Raw genomic sequence first — 21,196 nt, forward strand, 5'->3', positions numbered from 1 at the left:
ATCAGCACAAGGCATGCAAGTTCCACCCCCCAGTTGTTCTTAGACTTCTTATTGGGTGAGCAACGCAGCCAAGCAACACAGTTGGAGCCTCCCTCCTCCTTGGCCAGCAGGGAGGGAGGGAGAGGAGCTGCTTCCTTTGAAACCCAGGAAATTTAAGGGACATCATCAATAAGGGACAGCAGCGGGACATGGCGCTGGGATAAGGGACTGTCCCGCCAAATAAGGGACGCTTGACAGCTATGGGTGGGGCATATGCCCATGCTGCCCAGGACGGGTGTGCTCCCAAAGGGGGTGGAGCATGCTCCTGAGGGGGGCGGGGCACAGAGGGTGCCCTCCAAGGTGCGGGATAGCTGCTCGGGTGCATGGAGCGGCGCACGCACCCTGCAGCTGGAGGCAGAGCGAGCCGCCCATGGGGGCGGAGCAAGCCACTGATAGCAGACATTCAGCGTGCCGCCCTCCCGTGACTCCCAAGCCTCCCCCAGCTGTCAAAATGAAGAGGGAAGGGGGAAATGCCACTGGCAAAGCGACGCAGCTCCCCCTTCCCCCAATGGCTCAGGGTAGGCTTGGGGGTTGCGGGCAGGCGGCAGGCCAAATGTCACCCCTCTCAGCGAAGACACCTGGGGCCGTCCGCCCCCACCGCACCCCCCTTCGTTTGGCCCTGGGTCCAATGGTCCAGCTCAGTATAAGGCAGCTTTCCATGTTCCTATCTTCCAAAGATAAATGATTTGAAAGAGAGTTACATTAGACATCAGTCATTCTCTGACCTACTGCAGGGCAATTTCCCAATGTTTCAAAGGGAGCTGGTTCTATCGGAGGAAAAAAAGAAAAGTTGACAACTTTTTTCTTTATGGCGTAATGTGAAGAGATTTCCTAATACTTAATGTTCTTTGATTTAAGAAGATCACGAGGAGTGAAAGAGAAAAATGTGAGATCTCAAACTGTTTTGATTCAAAGGTTTCTGCTTCAAACGATTATTGAAGTTTAGACGCTTAGGGGGCTCACAAACTACAAGTTTAAAATGCAAATGCATGCAAAAGGCTCCTGATGCTGTTTGGTTTATTTATTTATTAATTTGTTTAAAGATAAAACAGCTTTGGGAGGAGAATATTAGGAGTAGAGAATTGCCAGGAGATTTCGTAGGGCAGATAAGGTGCTTAACCCATTGTCTGCTTGAAATGTGACTATTTGAAACCTCCCTGGTCCCTGAATATATTTAGTTTTTGTTGTTCTAAACAGGGTTCTGTCTTGGGTTCTGTCTTGGGCCCGGTCTTATTCAACATCTTTATCAACGACTTGGATGATGGACTCAAGGGCATCCTGATCAAATTTGCAGATGACACCAAACTGGGAGGGGTGGCTAACACCCCAGAGGACAGGATCACACTTCAAAACGACCTTGACAGATTAGAGAACTGGGCCAAAAGAAACAAGATGAACTTTAACAGGGAGAAATGTAAAGTATTGCACTTGGGCAAAAAAAATGAGAGGCACAAATACAAGATGGGTGACACCTGGCTTGAGAGCAGTACATGTGAAAAGGATCTAGGAGTCTTGGTTGACCACAAACTTGACATGAGCCAACAGTGTGACGCGGCAGCTAAAAAAGCCAATGCAATTCTGGGCTGCATCAATAGGAGTATAGCATCTAGATCAAGGGAAGTAATAGTGCCACTGTATTCTGCTCTGGTCAGACCTCACCTGGAGTACTGTGTCCAGTTCTGGGCACCACAGTTCAAGAAGGACACTGACAAACTGGAACGTGTCCAGAGGAGGGCAACCAAAATGGTCAAAGGCCTGGAAACGATGCCTTATGAGGAACGGCTAAGGGAGCTGGGCATGTTTAGCCTGGAGAAGAGGAGGTTAAGGGGTGATATGATAGCCATGTTCAAATATATAAAAGGATGTCACATAGAGGAGGGAGAAAGGTTGTTTTCTGCTGCTCCAGAGAAGCGGACACGGAGCAATGGATCCAAACTACAAGAAAGAAGATTCCACCTAAACATTAGGAAGAACTTCCTGACAGTAAGAGCTGTTCGACAGTGGAATTTGCTGCCAAGGAGTGTGGTGGAGTCTCCTTCTTTGGAGGTCTTTAAGCAGAGGCTTGACAACCATATGTCAGGACTGCTCTGATGGTGTTTCCTGCTTGGCAGGGGGTTGGGCTCGATGGCCCTTGTGGTCTCTTCCAACTCTATGATTCTATGATTCTATGATTCTATGATTCTATGAGTCTATGAAATTGGATCACAACCGTTTGGGTTATTATCAGGCCATATTAATGCATACTTACAGACAGAACTTTATTCTGCAGCAATACCTGGTAACCATTTTTTCATCTGATAAACTTTACATGATCATGCGGACTTTAGTGTTTCAGTGACCTTTTTTTTTTTTTATGGCGGAGGCAATTAAATTCTTTGTTCAGACATGAAGCTAACTAAATATCCTTCAACAAGTCTCACTCAAACAAAAGTCATTGGTTTGTTGCAAGGAAGTAAACATTGGGGTGTCATGCATTGGACATATATTCTATGCCAGGCTTTGACAACATTGTGCTCCCCAGATATTTTGGAGTATAATTCCCATCTGGGTTGATGGAAGTTGTAGTCCAAAAACATTTGGACAGCACCAGGTTGACAAAGGCTGTTGTATAGCAATGGTGCATAATATTAACTGAATTATACATAAGTCACAGTGCAATATATTTTAAGCAATATTTTGGCCAAGGGTAATTTATATTTTCTTAGATCACTATTAATAGCCTAGTCATACTCACTCATCGAATGTGCTTGGGGGAAAAGACAGCCCATGACAGATACAGTCTATAGTGATGTGGTTTTTCTTGAGAAACCTGACACCGTATTTTGAAGTCAGCGTTAGCACTGCATTTGAACCGAAAATCTGAGATTTTTGAAACTGACCCGGTCCAAATCAAACCGATATCTATCTATCTATATATTTAATATGCTTCAATTAATGTAACAAAAATCAACAGTACTTTCCATACGAACAATTGTTTTAAAATTGTGTATATAAAAATACACTGGGAATTGGGAGTGCCTAAATCTTACTTTTTGTATAAAAGACTGAAACTTATTTCTCCCATATTTGATTGTGTACCATTTAGAAATGACAGAAATTTCATTAGCAATTCTTAGTTTATATATCAGTTTTCAGTTTATATCCTCACAGTCTTTCCACCACCCTTTTAGTTTTGGAGGAATGACTATTGACTATTTAATTTGCTTCTTGGGCAGTAAATCGTTTATCTGCTATTTCCACAGAGATTGAAAAAGAAAGCTGTGGGGATCCTGGAACTCCATTATATGGCATTAGAGAAGGGGATGGATTTTCCAATCGTGATGTGTTAAGGTTTGAGTGCCAGTTTGGATTTGAACTTATTGGAGAAAAATCTATTGTTTGTCAAGAAAATAACCAGTGGTCAGCAAACATACCCATCTGCATTTGTGAGTATAAACATATTTATTCCAAATATTCTAGGACAGCACATATTAATTTTTTAAAAACCCTGTTTTAATTATGATATACACTTTTCCAATGCTATTACCATTTATATTCTAAGTGCAAAGCTTTGTTCCAATAAAAGTAAATGTTGCCTGTCTTCATCCTGAATGGGGGCTGCTGTTGGGTGCCTTCATGGTGCCATCTTGTAATTTCACACAAAAGAAGCATACTTTATATTTGCATTTTATCTTTCTTATGCTCTATTTTATAGGAATTTTTAGAAGCCCGTTACATTTCACGAAGATAGTAGTGGCTGAATTGCAATCAAGGGCATTTAAATTATTTACAGATCCTTCCCCCACACCATGAATTATACATGAATATCTTTTAATACATACATAATCATAGAGAGATATATTTTGGCTGTCAAGTATTTCTATTACGCAGAGCTAAATTCACCATTTATGTAATATATTGTATAGTGTATAGTTTGTGTGTGTGTGTAAGAAAATACACATAAACACAAGATTATCACTCAACTATGATTATAAATTACATTAGGGTTAGCAAAATAGCAGTATTAGGTATGAAATATTGCCTGAGCCAACAAGGAAAGCTGAAAACTATTTTGGTCCTACTTCATTTCTTATACTTATTTGTAAGCTACAAATTATCATGGCAACATTGAGCTTTTGACTGTTAATGTGCTCAGTGTGGAATTGTTCATTTGAACAGTTCCCTAAAGGGGAAAATAAGTAGTACCAAATGATTAAGGACTGCTGGACATGGATAACTCATGAGACCTACTGTGATTTCAGTATAATATAACTGCTCCATTTCCCTCTTGGGTCTGCTGTTGGCAGATATCCTCACAAATTGAAAAAATTGTCGAAAATAAAATAATCAATTTGAAATACTCCGATCCCCCAGTGCAGTTACAGCTTGTCCATCTGTGGAAAGGGGTTTGTGCCTGAAAATCTATTCCAATAGGGGAGAAATAGGGTGGCATGTGTGGGTGGGGAGCGCAGCCACCCAACTGTGCAACCAGCAGAATTATCAAAAGGAAAAATTGCCTTGTTGCGTCTCTTCCCAAGTAAAGTTTATCTCGGCATTTTAAAGAATTACTTGCTGAGCAAGACATGAGCAGAAGTTGTGAATGGGTCTCATTCTTTGCAAAGGCTTCTGTAGCATCGATCTGCTATGGGAAAACTGTCCTTTATAGCTTCAATCACTTTGGAATAACCGTGTGGCTCGGTGAGCGCATAACCTTCTGGACTTTTTGTTGTTTTCATGATGAAGGTCATTTTTTATTCCAGTGAGAAAATGAGCAGATAACAGAAATTTAAGGATGCGATTGGGATGTAGATTTGGAACTGGCTGTTTAAACTAGCTTCTGATATATCTTTTTCTAATTTCTTCCCTGGCTTTTGACAGTTCCTTGCCTTTCTAATTTCACGGCACCAATGGGAACTGTCCTTTCTCCTGACTACCCAGAGGGATATGGAAATAATTTGAACTGCATATGGACAATCATCTCAGACCCGGGGAGCCGAATTCATCTTTCCTTTAATGACTTTGACTTGGAATCTCAGTTTGATTTCCTTGCAATTAAAGATGGCGACTCTCCTGATTCTCCAATACTGGGCACATTTACTGGGGCTGAAGTGCCATCCCATCTCACTAGTAATAGTCATATTTTGCGCCTGGAATTTCAAGCTGACCACTCCATGTCAGGTCGAGGATTCAACATCACATATAACAGTGAGTAGCATTTTAATTCACAATAAAAACTTGGATGCAAACCGTTTCTATAGTACATGGTTTTTTTAAAAAAAGAATTTAGATGCTTTTTTCCACAAATGTTACTAGTCAGATGCAAAAAACGCTTCCATAAATATGGGGAAAGAAATACTTGGACCAATATTTTTTAACCTGTTCTTCTAGTCTGTCAGTGTTCTGACCCAGTAACTGATTGCACGTTTTGCTTTTTTGTGCTTTGAAAGGAGAGGTTTGCTCAAGGATCTTGCCTCACTTCACTCTTCAGCCAGATCTTTCTGTAGAGGAATAAGTTTATGAAGTTTATGGGTGAAGCATATAATGAATATTTCCTGATTATTTTAATTTGCTCTCCTGCTCTGTTTCTTTGTAATGTGATTATTGTATGAAACAGAGTTGCTGCAAGATTATTAAGTGCTTTGTGTTTGGGGTGTTATTTCCCCTCCAGAGTTATGATATTTCATCTGTCCCTGATGAAGCTGGTATTTTAAGGTTTCAGTGCCTTGTAAATATGGCAAACAGGGTAGTTGTCTGCTTATATTGGCCTTTCTGAAAGAATATATGACTGTTGAGCTATGGGGTTTTTTGTTTTTTTTAACTGAGCTTAAGCAATTAATTATAATATAGGTTTACTCCTTTGCAGAAGTGACACTGGTGGCAAGTACTGTCACTAATAAGTTGTCAAAGTGTAATTGAAGAGCATTAAAGTTAAATTAGCTGTGACGTATGTCATAGCAGCTTGTAATTTAAAACTGCTTGTTTGCCGCTAGTAATTCTCCTCCTTTTTGCTTCCCACGTTTTGCCAGGTTTATCTGATTCTAAATGTAGACTCAAATTAAGACACAGTTCTTCTCTTCCCAGGGCACTTTATAAATTAATTTTCAGTAGGCCATCTTTGTTCTCAGGTTTCACTGAAGTTTGCATCTATACATGTTTTGAATCTGTTTTCTTTTGAAAAATACAGCAAAATCTTCTGGAATTTGAAATGTGTTTTTTAGAAGATTAACAGACTGGTCCATTGCAGTTTTGTCTAGTTGCGAGTCCTCTTTTGTACAAGTAAACATTATGCAGGATTGCAGACTCAGTTGTATTTATATTCACAGCTTTCATGAAAGGGAGAGAAAGTACAGAATACAAGGTGTATCAGTCCATATGTTAGTTAATGGAGTATATATGTACCGATGCTACTGTGACTGGATCACGATGAGGAACAATGTGGCCTTGGTTTATCCTAAGCAACAGTGCTCCTGATTGAAGACATACAATATGATTATATAATGACCTTTATTTCTGTGCTGAATTTGCAGGGAGCCAACAGTGCACACATACACTGACCCAGAATAATTTATATTTCTTTAAATACACTGGCTAGATTTCAGCAGTGTCCTCCTGTTCACAGAAAAGCTTGAATCCAGTGGAGCCTACACAAATGGAGATGGGCAAGGCAACTTTTTTTTTTGCCCGTTAGACCTTTCTCATCAGCGGTTTACACTACTTCTCATGCTCCCATGCTCCAGAGCAGATCTCTGTGTGTATATGCAGGGATCTGTAGGATGATGTGAGACCAGAGAACTCACTTTGTCAAATGTGGTGCAGCAAGTGGCTGCTAGGGAGGGGACCTTTTCAGTGGTGGCATCCTTCTCAGTGCAACCCCCCCCCCCATCCCAGATAGGCTTGTCTGTGTCATGGAAAGTCTACTCCAGGGGTCAGCAACTTTTTCCAGCCATGGGCCGGTCCACCGTCCCTCAGACCATGTGATGGGCCGGACTATATTTTGAAGGGGGGGGGAAAGAACAAATTCCTATGCCCCACAAACAACCCAGAGATGCATTTTAAATAAAGGTACACATTCTACTCATGTAAAAAAATGCTGATTCCCAGACCGCCCGCGGGCCGGATTGAGAAGGCAATTGGGCCGCATCTGGCCCACGGGCCTTAGGTTGCCTATCCCTGGTCTACTCCATATTGATCCAGAGTAGATTACAATGTATAGTTAGTAGAGTAACAACGTAAACACGTTTCAGGATCCCCCCAAAATAGACCAGAGGCAAATGTATTTCATCCAGCAGAGCTTTACTGCTATTGAAGGCAAATGAGTATAATGGTCACAAATCCAATACATTCAGGATTGGCACTGTTCATAAGAAATCCATTTGCAGCAGACTTAACTTAAACTTACAATAACTTATAAGAAGTTGAAACCTTAAACTAGCATACTATGTACAGAACACCACACCAGAAGGAAAAGAGATAGAAAGTGAAAGTGAAACCCAGGCTCCTTCTGGCCTTACTATTATAGTCTGCATGACCTTGTCAGAAAGAGATAAGAGAACCAGTTTAAACCAGCTGTACTCAGCTTCTCTGAAAGAATAACCCAAACATCATGAACCTTCTGCTTGTTTCTTTAACACAGAGAAGCTTCCAGAACCCTCTTGAATTAAGTAGAATAGAAAAGATCTCTACACATCAGAGCAATACATTCTGTACTAAGAAATGCAAACTAACAGTCTGACATTGTGGGCATTTTGGTACCAGGTCAAGACTTTTTTCTTTTTAATAATTTTCTAGGCTTTTCTATTTTAAAATACTTTACTGCTTTTATAAAAGTCTATCCATTAATGATGTCTCCTGTAATTATTTTTATTTTGGTTTTCAGTGATTGCTAGGTTTATTCTGTTTCAGACTTCATGTTTGTATTTTTCTTCTTTTGTATTTTTTTTAGCTGTAAACAGCCCAGAGAGCCTTGGTTATTAGGTGGTATATAACTCTTATAAATAAATATTAAATATTCCATTCAGTGAACAAAACTCAGCTCATGGACCTTTGTTTTCTGAATTCTTTGTTTCCCAAATGTAGTCTCCTATGCATCCACATAAAAAAACAAATCTAATCATACTTTTTACTCAGTAGTCAGTTGATACATTAATATGTATTTATTTGTACATTTTGCATAGTCTACATTGTTGCCATTTTTGTGTGGTGATGGTTACTTTTCTCACATTGTTTCTCCTTGGACTAGACTCCAATGCAAGAATAACTTTACTTTAGCTTATTAATTTCTTTGCCTTGGCGCCAGAAGAATCAGAGTATGTGGACAATGGCATACAATGTAGTCCCTCCCACATGCCTCTTCTGTCTACGGAAAATTTCCTATTAAAATCCTTATCTTGCTAGTGGTCTGACTTTTCTGAGAGACACTTTGAATTGTCAAAGGCTGAAGACAATTGCAAAAGCTTTCTTAAGCTGCCCACCATTGTTTTCTTTCTTTCCTTCTCAAGAGAGGTGAAGATGGTGCATTTTTTTGAGAAACAGGAATAGTCACTAGTTTAAAAAAGGATGAACTCTAGCAAAGACAGATTTTTTCAACAGCTTGTTACTGCCTGCAAGCCTCTTGATTTTATCAGCGAGTGACTTTCTCTATTATGTGCTCTTTCATATGAATCTGAGCACAGAGGAGCAGGAAAAAAAATGTGAATGGAGGACATTTACTGAACTCTCTTTCAATAATCAAAAGGATGTGTTTCGAACCACAATGTACTGTCACAAAATGCTAACCTACTTGTAAACAATTATAGGAATAATGAGTCATACTAAGTTAATGATATATACACTGCATATATGTTTCTATCTGAACTGCCTTCAGTTTTACTGCCATATCCAAAGACTAACAGGGCAGAAGTTAAGGTGGCGACACAATTTTTGTGTTCCATTTCTTTTTTAAAAAATCGTATTTTCCCTCTCACTGGAAAGAACGAGGAGGGAGACTTAGATATGCTCAGGATCATTCTAAATTTATTCTATATCATTTTTATTTGATGATGCAGAAATGCAAAATATTTCCTTTCTATAGTTGCCATGCTTAGGGTTTGCCATATGTTCCAGTTACTCCATACTTTTGATATGACAGGTGCCTACTATTGGTAGTTTCCAGAAGCAATTGGAAACATTTTTGTTAAGACAATTTCCATCTGGATGAAAAGGTTTTCATTTTGAATTGTTTTTAAACTGATCTCTAGTTGTTATTCTGTACTGTTTTGAAAACCATTTTGAGCTGTCCTTACCTTGTATTTGTAAATTCCTTTGAAACACCTATAAAAGGCATATATAATTATCATTCCAAAGAGTTACTGAAAAGGATTTTCCTTAATCTGGGAACTGGGGGAAAAAAAAGTTCAGTGGAACATGTAAAGTCTGAGCTGAATAGGACATCCTAATGTATCTGGAAATCTGAAAGGCTTATATGTTACCCCTTTCCTCTTTGTTTCTATTCAAAGCCTTTGGACACAATGAGTGTCCGGATCCTGGTATTCCAATCAATGCACGGCGCTTTGGTGACAACTTTCAATTGGGAAGTTCAATTTCTGTCATTTGTGAAGAAGGCTTTATTAAAACTCAAGGAACTGAAACAATCACTTGTGTATTGCTGGACGGGAAAGTTATGTGGAGTGGACCTATCCCTAAGTGCGGAGGTAGGATGGATATCTTGATTAAGTCAGTTTAGTTTTATCATATATTTATAATTAATTATGTATATGTTGAGTTGATGGTCTATATCAGGCATCCCCAGACTCGGCCCTCCAGATGTTTTGGGACTACAACTCCCATCATCCCTAGCTGCTAACAGAACCAGTGGTCAGGGATGATGGGAGTTGTAGTCCCAAAACATCTGGAGGGCTGAGTTTGGGGATGCCTGGATTATATGTTATGTTTGTTTGTCTCAGTTATGTCTACCATACTTGATTCTCCCTTGCTCCTATTTATTTAAAATACAATTTACATCATTAGATGGCATCCTTCAGGTATATAGATATTTAATGTTTATGCTAAGAGTTTTTTGTCTTGTAATACTTTGTTGTCAATTGTAGCAACATTTTCCAAGACCACTCAGTGCTACTATCATAGTATGTGTGGCTTACAGGCATTCATTGTGCAAGAAGCTTAATGCATGATGGACATTTTCATATGATAGCATTCCTTGTGGGTTAGAAATTATTCCAAGTGAATTGACTTTCAGTTGTCTATCATAACAGGTAAATGTTATTATAGGGTTTTTTAAGAAATGTGTGGAAAAACATTACATTTGCTTTGCCAGAAAAAAAATCTAAAATATTGGTGATATCATATTGATATTTCAACATCTATGTCATCTTGATATTTTACCACCTTGATATTTTACTTTTTAGGGTGGTGGTGCTAGTTAAACAAACATCAAAAATATTGATTCCAATAGTTGGAGCATGCCAATAATTGTACCCCTTATTTTATTTTATATAGTTTTGAAGGCAAGTATTATCAATAGCTAATCATGCTTAGCCCCCTTCTCAATATGCTCTTTTGAGGCATAATCTGGATTAAGAACACATGTCATTAATCAGACTGTGTTCTTAGTAGTAGCTTTTATCCCTTCTCTCTTTAGGGTAATGCATTCTTTCTCTTTTAGTGTCGCACAAATGTCCATCCTACATAGAGCTATTTCCAATTATTTTATGACATTTCTGGACATTACAGTCCTTGAGAATATTGAGAAATTCTGATGCAGTCAGCGGAAATAATCCATTTAACTTCAGCTCTGTGTTACAGAGTTCTTTCTACAAGGACACATATTTACCTGTACTTGTTCATAAATGGACCAAATTTACCATGTATGTGGCACAAATTTCACCTAGGCTTTAACTGCTACGTCTCTGATGGCACTTCAGGGGCATTAACACAAGCTAGGGCCATGAAACACATTTCATAGATAGTTTAGATACATTATCTCAGCAGTCTTCATAATGACCTGTCAAAGCAGATCATTATCACAATCTCTGTATTGAAGAAAGGCATTGAGGTTGGAAGATAATGGTTTATCTGAGGGCCAAACTGCACGCTACTTATGTATAATGATAGCTCATTGCTCCTTTTGGAATATGAAAGCCAGTTCAGGAGAGGGAGACTGAAAACATGGATGGAGTAAGTAGGAGAAAGAATTAACCTTCCCATGAACTAATTCTTCCCTTTTCAAAACCACTACTTACAAATGGCCTCCTATCTCTGCAGCATTTAAAATGTGTTTGCTTTCACAAACATGCAGTTTGAATCCCATAATGGAAAAGCTACGACAGAGGGCTATTTCGGAGCAGATAAATGGGATGCAAACAAGAAAAGTCTGCTGGATCAAGCTCCATGACCCCTCTAATCCAGCATCCTGTTTTCACAGTAGCCAATGATGATGGTGGTGGTGGTGGTGGTGATGATGAATTAAATGTATATCCAAGGATCACAGGGCAATTCACAACACAAAACTACAAAATGCCAACACAAAATACATAATAAAGCACAAACAGATGCCTGTGGGAAATCAGCAAGCAGGATTTGAGTACAAAAGTACTCTCCCTTCTCGTGGCTTCCAGCCACTGATATTCAGAAGCATTGGTGCTTTTGACCACAATGGCAGAGCATATCCATCATGACTAGTAACCATTGATAGCTTCTCTATGAATTTGTCCAGTCCTATTTTAAAGCCATCCAGGTTGGTGTCCATCACTGTGGAAGTGAGTTTGATAGCTTAACTATACACTGGGTGAAGCAGGTTAGGAAAAGGTTAAATCTCTCTCCCTCCCTCCCCTCCCATTTCATTTCTCTCATTTGCCGCCTCCTGAAGTCACTTTTAATCACTGTTATACATTATCTAAGATGTAGTGTGGTCCTCAGTCTATCTAGTGGGATAACAGAAGAGGTGAAATTTGAACAGAGGACTTATTGGTCCACAGGTCAGTCTCTAAGGCTGTATGCTGCACAAATAGATCTGTTATTTCAATGTTTTAGCCTGTGTCTTGTGAAAGCTCCATATATGGACCACCAATATTCCTACAGCCACAGGGCTATTTTATACACTGACGTGCAAACACATTTGTTGTATCCTTTATTTCTGAATACTGTGTGAAAACTGCAGTAATTTCAGCCTGACAGCAAATACAAGTCTTTGTTTTCTTCTTTTCAGCTCCCTGTGGTGGGCATTTTTCTTCTCCCAGTGGAGTTATCCTTTCTCCAGGCTGGCCTGGGTATTATAAAGACTCCTTGAATTGTGAGTGGGTGATTGAAGCTGAACCAGGACACTCTATCAAAATTACATTTGAAAGGTCTTGACAAAAGCTTTTTCTCCTTATATTTCCACTTTTTACTGATAAACTGGAGATATTTGTTTCCACTGTCATATAAATAGAAAACTAACCTTCATTTGGCACGCACTATTTCCCTCCTTGCTTTTGTTTAATTGAGAGTCTCTTGAATCTTTGAAGGGTATTGGAATGTAAGCCCATTTCATGCTGTTGCTTCAGTTGGTTGTAGAGTATTACTGGTGTTATCAGCAGGCTTCACCAGCTTTCGGTTTCAGTTTTCCCACCACTACCACATGTCCCAGAACCATAGTGATAGAGCAGCCTTTCCCATCATAGATATTTCAGGTTACAACTCCCATAGTCACTGACCAATTGCCATGCTTATTGAGGCATCAGTTACAGCCGGCTCATCATTCTGGCCACCGTTTGCATCCTCAGCAATGTTCTGTACCCAGCATAGTAAGTTACAGGGCATTGTGTGTGCATGTGGGGCATGGAAGGGGCATTGGAAGGGAGGGTAGTGAGATGGTGGCTGCCACATACAAAAATTGCCAGGGAATATTTGGGGACCATTCTGTGTAGTAGCCTGTTCCATTGAGCGTCCGTTAAGGCTGCGACCAGCGGGACTGTTGTGGCATCCAGCCCGCTTCCGTGCGTCAACCTGCTTCTCCCAGCTACAGCAGAGTAACTTGCACAGTGTGTGCCTGTGTGGAAGAATCTCAGCCACACAGTAAAACACACGTGCAGCAGCTTCTCTATTCTAAGAAGCGTTTATTGTACAGCAGCAGAACAAATCAGCCAGGAGAGAGCGACCGGCATGATGCTTCTCCTGTGCAGCAAAACAGAAAGTAAATGTTCACAAAACAAAGACGTGAACACACCCCCAGTGACAGGATGTAACTTCCCGAGCTGTTAACCCTGTAAGCTCTGGGTGTCCTCACATAGCCTTATTTGGGGGGGGGGGGTGTGATAAAACAATCAGAATTTTTCCTTTGAGAAACTTTTAGCTGAGCACTGTTATGAATGGATTATGTCTGATGACCACTAATAGGGCCTCTACTGTGCCATCGGATGAATCTGTGGCCTCTCTGCTCTGATTGTTCCCTGAGCAGGGTTCCTTGATCATTTTAAAATGTGTTGGTTTTAATTATGTTAATTCTAAAATGCTGGTAATCTATGGGCCCCTTCGGCAAGAGGCATTCATTTTTGAGAATGAGATCACAGCTGTGGAGAAGCAGGGCAATGAAATGAATAAATAGAGCTGCATTAAGGAATCAAGATTGTGAAACTTGTAAATTATTGATCTGCCTAACTTTTAAGACATGCTTGCATAATTACTTTATAAGGAGAAAACAATGGTTTTTAAAAATAATATATTTCAAGCTGGAAGAGGAACAATATGTCTCTGAATAATACACCAGCTTGTGGAGTTCTTCTTCTTCTTTATTAATTCTTTAGTAATGTACCTCATTGAACCCCCCCCCCCCCAACAAAACAGCAGGGTTACACAATCCTGTGGACATCAAAGCACAGAAGGGGCCCAAGGATGTGCTTCCAAGTGAAGATGGTTCCATTTGCTAGTCTGGATTTCCACAGATCTGATTTAGAGAATGCAATGTAAAATTAAAAGCCAAGCACAGAATGTGACAGCAAATGTGGAGTGGAAGCAACTTCAAAAAAGAAAACTACCGTGAAATTAAAGAGCAGGCATGTGTAGGAAGTGTGGCAGCCAGGTGTACTTGCCCTGGATCTCAGAAGGCAAAGCTGGCTAGAGGTCCCTGCTAGGGACTGGCTGCTTTTTAAATTTTTGTTTATAACTTTATTCTAACGAGAATCCCAAGTCAGGCCTCAGACAAGCTTCGCACGGGCCTGCTAAAGAGCATTTAATAGATGTCTGAAAAGCTAAAAATAGAAGGAACCCACAAGGCCTCCAAGGGCAAGGGATGTCATAATCTCAGTGTCATCAAGGAATCTTAGTGCCACAGTTAAGGGCAGGAGCACAATCAGAGCCTTAGTTGCTGATTTTCCTTAACTGGCAGGCAGGCTGGTATTTGAGCAGCTGGTTCATGAGATAACCAAGCCCCAAGCCGTTTTAGGCGTTAGACGCTTAAACCAACACTTTAAATTGAGCCTGGAACCAATTTGGCAGCAACATCCCAAGAATCATTTTAGTGTAATTGAAAGACTGCTTGGTTGTGATGTCTAGCTGGCAGCTGTCATCAGCTAGCTCCTAAATCCACCTGCAGCTACATTGGTCACCTTCAACTAAAAGGAGGAATCGGTAACTAGGACTATATCAGTTGCCAGTGCAATACAGTATGTTGCAAAGCAGTGTCAAAGGGGTCCCCATTTTGTTGTTCTCATCTTCAGAACTCTACTAAATGGAAGCTGAGGCTGATTATATGGATAACTTGTCTTTAGATTGAGGTGTGTTTATCTGTATCTGTTATTAGGAACAAAGGAAGCAGCCTTATACCAAGTCAGGCAACTGAACCATCTGATTCCGTACTGTCTATTAACTGGCTGTGACTCTTCAGCCATAACTGGAGATTCCAAAGCTTGAATCTTCTGCATGCAAAGCAGGACCTTTTCCACTGAGTTATGGTTCTATACTGTGTTTTTGTCATTTTAAGATTTCTCATCTGTGTTCTTTTTCAGTTCTCTTAGAATTCTCTTTCTCATCCTGTCTGCCATACTTTCTCCTCCTTAAAAAAAAAAGAATATTTCCTCCTGTTAGATTTCATCCCTCAACTCCTCCAAAAGGGAAGAGTGACAGAAATAAGATAAATTTCTGAAAAAGAAACAATGACCAACTTTTATGAAGGAACCTTGACATTGGGATTGAGATTAAGTTAATAGACTTTTATCAGTGAGACTTGCCGTTTCTCATTTCTTTCAATGGAAACAAAGATCAACGAAGTCTTGATCCAATCCATGCTTTATAAAATGTGCAGCAACTTTTAATATTCTAATCTAGCTTTCTGTCCTTAGTACCCATTTTTCTCTTGCATAGTGCCTATACTTTGTGAGCCTCCAGGAATTAACTGAGGGAACGTCTATATTTATTTACTTAATTTTCTTTAAATGCTGTAAATTATAATAATATGCAAGTACAAAGTTCTAGCCCCTAACTTTGAGGAGAGCACAACATGTCCAACAGGGAACTCTCAGAATGAATAAATACACACAAATTGTGGTTTGTCAGTATTGTATGTGAAGAGACCCTTATTGAATCAGTGTTTGGATCTCCCAATATAATCTGACCTATACATCTGAACATTATTTCTGTACTACCTATGAATGGTCCCATCATCTAACTTCAGTTTTATGATTTGAATAGAGTCCCATAATGTGTCTAACATGTAGGGTTTTAAATGGTAGTTTATTGGTTCCTGGTAGCTCTTAACTCATCACTTTGTTTTGCCTTCTACAAGGAAGAGACAGAGCTGACAGTACAGGTTAGCTATTCAAGCACAGGTCCTTCTCGATCAGCCTTCCTTAACCTGGTTCTCTCTAGATGTTTCAAAATACAACTCCACCAGCCCCAGCCATCATTGTCAGTGCCCAGGGATGATAGGAGTCATAGCCCAAGACATCTGGAGGGTACTAGGTTGGGGAAACCTGTTCTCAATAATTTTCCACACCAATCATTTCCTTTAGAGACTCCAGTTCTCAAACACTGCCAGTCCTGCCAGAAACTCAGTTAAGGCAGCTGTTTTGTTAATCTGTTTAGTATTAAGTGGCTCTAAACTATTGTAGGCCTATCACTGTCTCTGATGTTAAGTAATTGGCTGAATTATCCAGATTAGCTGAGCTCTGAAAGCTTGCTAAGTAAGGGCTGATTTGCATTTTCATTAGTTTTCAGAACCTCCATTCGGGTGGCATGAATCACACTTCTGATTCTCTTTCAGATCTATCTTTCAAAATGAGGGCTCATGGAGCAAAACCTCAATGAGATTTGTAAACTCTGCAGGTCCAGGTCATGCTTATTCCCTCTGGTATGCCAGCAATAGCAATGACTAGATCTGTTGAATGTTGCAAACCCTCTTAGAGTCTGATCGGAAACAATTGCAGTGAGAAAAAAGATTAGCACTTTTTATCTTAATGTGATGTTGAAGACTAATTGTTACAGCATAAATGCAAGCAGTTAATCATCTCGTTGCTAAGTACTGCACCACACTAATGAGCTTAGACCTTGCACATCATAGCGTTAATTTAAGTTATTTCCCAGAAATAACACTTTATATTTCAAATATGCATATAGCTTGACTTCCTTCAGATATTTCCCTGTTGCTTGGATAATGAATATTGCCTACTCATGAGAAAAAAAATAAAATGGGCCTTATATTTCTCTATAATTAGTGAATAGTTAGCTCCCACACAAATTTCACAAATTGCACTCAAACAATTACCAGGTGTTAACGATTTGGTTGTAACCACTTTGTGAATGGGTTATTTATGTAGTCCTGCCAAGTAGTAAGCATAATCTTACCAGACAGACATGTGTGGTAATGTCTGTAGTAAACTTCTTGTCTCTACTCATCCCTTGATTGATTATTCTGGGAGTAATTCAGTGTAGTGCTGGGCCAATCATTCCATCAACTCAAGCATTTCAGCTTGCCAGATGGAATGACCCTCCCTATCCTTTTGTTGTTCTGGGGCTTCTCCTGACTGAACCAGAGCCAATTTGGGTTTCTGTCAGCAGCACTATGGGAGAGAAGAGTGCAGAAAGCCCAACCGTATTAGTGGAAGTCCTTGTGCAGGTATTAGTGGAAGTCCCTGTGGAGACTTCCATTAGTGAGACTCATTAGTTGAATCTGATCCTATCATTTTAGCTATGTTGTTCATTGATTTGTTTGTTTCCGGGAAAGGGTTCACTCTTTAATCCTGAACCATTTAGTAATTTACCACAGTTAGATTAGCAAAAACAAGTCATTCTCTCTCAGCGGTCTGTAAAGTAGGTACAGATTTCAATCCTCTACACACACTTAGCAGGGACCGCTACAGTGATGCAACCATACTTGCTTTCATTTGGTTTTTTTGTTGCTGCGCTTCAAAGGTGTTTAGGGTGGAAACAGTAAATAAGACATAATATTATGCATGATGTGGTGAAAGTGGATAGAATTAAGCTTTTCTCTCTCATAATACTAGAGCATGAGCCATCTGGTGAACCTAATTGTAGGAGATTCAGGACAGAGAAAGGGAAGGTCTTCTTTGGAGGGCACTTAGTTTAACTGTGGCTTTCGCTTGCACAAGAAGTTGTGATGATCGCCAGCTTAAACAGCTCTGAAAATCTATTGTGCAAAGCCATGACCCTATGATGTCTTCAGGATAGGAGGCGACATGACTCTAAATGCCAGTTGATGGGGAAACAACAGAGGGAAGAAGGTTATTGCACTTATGGAGGCTGAACTAGATCAGCCTTTGGTCTCATCTAGCCAAGCTTTTCTTGTGTTCTTTGCTTGTTTGTTATGACACACTGGCATTTACTTAGCATAATGCCCTAAAGATAATAAGAATAAGAATAAGAATATTTATACCCCACCCATCTGGCTGGGTTTCCCCAGCCACTCTGGGTGGTTTCCAACAAAATATTAAAATACAATAGTCTATTAAACATTAAAAGCTTCCCTAAATAGGGCTGCCTACAGATGTCTTCTAAAAGTCTGGTAGTTGTTTTTTCTTTGACAACTGGTGGGAGGACATTCCACAGGGCAGGTGCCACTACTGAGAAGGCCCTCTGCCTGGTTTTCTGTAACTTGGCTTCTCGCAGCAAGGGAACCACCAGAAGGGCCTTGGCGCTGGACCTCAGTGTCCGGGCAGAACAATGGGGATGGAGACACTCCTTCAGGTATACTGCACCAAGGCTGTTTAGGGCTTTAAAGGTCAGCACCAACACTTTGAATTGTGCCTGGAAACATACTGGGAGCCAATGTAGATGATAAAGATTGCTCAAAGATGATAAAAGATTGCTCAAACTTAAGAATGGTATACCATAATCAAAATATAATCATTCATTGGAAGACTAAGGAACAAATTGTCAGTCCAGCTAGGACATATGAGAGAGTATATATGCTTGGGAAGCACCCATTGTTCATGTAGTTATTTCCTTTGATAAATGGTTTCTGCTTAAGAAGTTCAGAACAGCATGACACTGTGTGTTATACAGTAGGAATGAATCTGCATCGGATGTGAACTGTTCCTCAAAGTACAGAACAAGAAACTTGTACAAACCCTTTATCGCAGGATCGCTTCTTATATTGCATTTTTGTGCAACTGGATGGGTTTTTCTGCATCAATATGTGCTTATTTTGTATAATGGAAGTACATTCTGTTTTTGTAAAAATAAATAAATCTGACATATGTTAAGGAGGCTGCCCCCATCTAAAGCAACTGCATTGACTGGACCACTAATTTAATGTGAACGACATATATTTTTATATGCAGAGTTGTAATGCAGAGTGGTAATATGAGTGAAACATGAAAAGTATGTTATTCTTCTGTAGTAGTGTTGTATTCCTTCCAGAAAGAAGAAATATACAATGGTATGCCTTTTACTGAACAAACACAAGTATTCCTATGTCTTTCCCACCCCAGGGGGCTGGGGAGGGAAGACTCCTGAGCTTGCTTTCAGATAGATAAAACCTTGCTGATTTGATGGCAATGATAGTGGCCTTTGGTGGAAAAATAATAATTAAAATGTTGCTTTGTTTGGGGGGAAGGTGGGCAATGGATGGATTCAGGTGATTTCTAAAGATGCAGTATCATCTTAAAATATTGCCACACAGTTTTTAATAACATGCAAATATGGTTGACACTGTGGCTGTGTTGTAAACCACTAAAAGCTGTAGCTGGTTTCAAATGGAAATGGATGTTTTTTATCCCCTCTGGTCACACAAGAGGAGAGCAAAGCTTGGGGAGGAAGACCATGCATATAATGCTAAGCTATGGTTTAGTGTTATTTCAAAACAATATCGAGGTGGGTCCAATGCAGATGTATAGTTTCGCCATGTTTCCACTTATACAGAGCTATACCATGGTTAAGCTCTGTATGTGGTGACACTAGGAGAAACCTGCCTTCCACCTGGAAATTGACAGTTTGGATGATGTTGTTGATGATGATTTTATATATTATTGATTTTGTACCCTCAGAAACTGCCTTTTCCTAATGCAGATAATAGTGTAATTATAATAAATGCAAACCATGCTTTGCAAATCTATTTTAAAGAATGGTTTCACATAATAACTTGTAGCCACTTCTTAATCATTAGAAGTAATGCTTAATCACATTTAAGAAAAACAAGCCATTTTAACTACTGCCTGGTTAGTGTCCCTTACATGTCTTTAAAAAAGAGAAAGATGAGCGAGTTGGACTCAAGGGATTCAAGATGGTGCATTTTCTTTTCTATTCCACACACTGTAGAGTTACAAAATAAGCCACCATTTTGATTTTGAGATATTACAGAAGCATCCCAATGTTAACTTCGGCATCACTTGGTGCATATCAAGTTTGCACTTTTATCACAAAGTGCATTTTTCTTTTTGTTAGCCTATTGTGTTCCAAGTTTTGTTTCTAAACTGGAAAAAACATTTTCCGTTCTGAAAATAAAGCCATTAATAGCCCGCCATTCTGTTGTTCAAGACACAATTGCATTAGGACTTGCAATCTGCTCCAGTTTCCTGTAAATTTATGATCAGTGTTCAATCTTTTGCTTTTGAAACCAAGTAAAATTCAATCTTGCTTTTGAACACAATGAATGAGTGGTCAGAAGGGATTGTTTTATCAAGACTTTATAGTGTTAATTAATACATAATCTTTAGAATTGTAAGCTTTGGGCTACATTATTATGATCAGTGGTTTTGATAATGAATCAGATGTTTTCCAATATCTAAAACATAGGAAAATAAGAAGGACTTCCATGAATAGAATGCCTTTTTGAAAAATAAATTATTTCTAATGGAAGTGACATCTTTGAATATATGCCTTGCCGCTTTCCCCCTTCCTTCAGGAACTTGAATTAATATTTCTTTCAGGTTTATTTTGTAAATGGTCCAATACAAAAGTCATAAGGTTACTGTATATTGTGCTTTGACTGAAACAATGACTGTTCAAACATGGGTATTTACCAGGATGCTTCTCTATATTTTCATAACATAAAAGAAAAACACACACCATTCCCTGCCAATTCTGGTGGTATTAATGGAAGTAGAAGTGAGCAAGTAGTGCAAGGATTGCAGCATTAAAGATGTGCTAAGTTTCTATTGTCACTTAAATGAGGATGGACTGAAAATGCAAGTATTTGGTGCACATTTTAAAAATTTAGGGCTAACTTTTGTATGCTGCTTGCTTCTGCTTTGGCAACTGTACATGAAAAGCTCTTCAGGGGACCAGGCATAGCAGAGGAACCACAGGTTGCAAAACCTTATATGAGCTATGGGAGATCAGTGTAATAAAATATGATTTTGCATAGTTAATGTCCTTGGAATATCATGGGTAGAGACAACGATACAAATATTGAGGACACAGCTGTAAGAAATAGCAAATTAGCAATCTGTATATTCAGATACAATTTAAAGAGGGGCCATTTGCTCCACCACTGAGCATATGATATATCTGTAAATAAATAACTAATCATAAATAAATCTTTTCCTGGTTTAACATATTGAACAACTTTGGAAATGTAGAAAGCCCTTTGCTCAGAGAGCAGTGGTAGAACCGACATGTTCCTTTCCTACACACACCCCTCTAAAAAAAAGTTCAGAAAAGCCTATTCACAGTAGAAGTGAAAGTGACAAGGAGCTGAACTAAAGCATCTGATGGGGTGTTTCATAAATTGGGGAGGAATATTGTTAGTTCC

The 21,196-nt window shown here is 39.4% G+C and overlaps 1 protein-coding gene across 5 annotated transcripts in view; it reads left to right on the forward strand.

Annotated features, from left to right (window-relative positions):
* CSMD3 (CUB and Sushi multiple domains 3) overlaps positions 1-21,196 on the forward strand; it is a 578,955-nt gene that overhangs the window by 357,342 nt on the left and 200,417 nt on the right. For all 5 annotated transcript variants that reach the window (XR_013988260.1, XM_081012460.1, XM_081012461.1 and 2 more), the window contains 4 exons: positions 3,282-3,464; positions 4,897-5,223; positions 9,513-9,707; positions 12,221-12,359. Coding sequence is in view for 4 of the 5 variants with exons in the window: in XM_081012460.1 (XP_080868586.1) it covers positions 3,282-3,464; positions 4,897-5,223; positions 9,513-9,707; positions 12,221-12,359 (844 nt within the window). In the remaining variant the exon portion in view is untranslated. The remainder of the gene's footprint in view (positions 1-3,281; positions 3,465-4,896; positions 5,224-9,512; positions 9,708-12,220; positions 12,360-21,196) is intronic.

Source organism: Podarcis pityusensis, assembly GCF_964106645.2.
Source record: "Podarcis pityusensis genome assembly, chromosome: 7".
NCBI classification, from domain to species: domain Eukaryota; kingdom Metazoa; phylum Chordata; class Lepidosauria; order Squamata; family Lacertidae; genus Podarcis; species Podarcis pityusensis.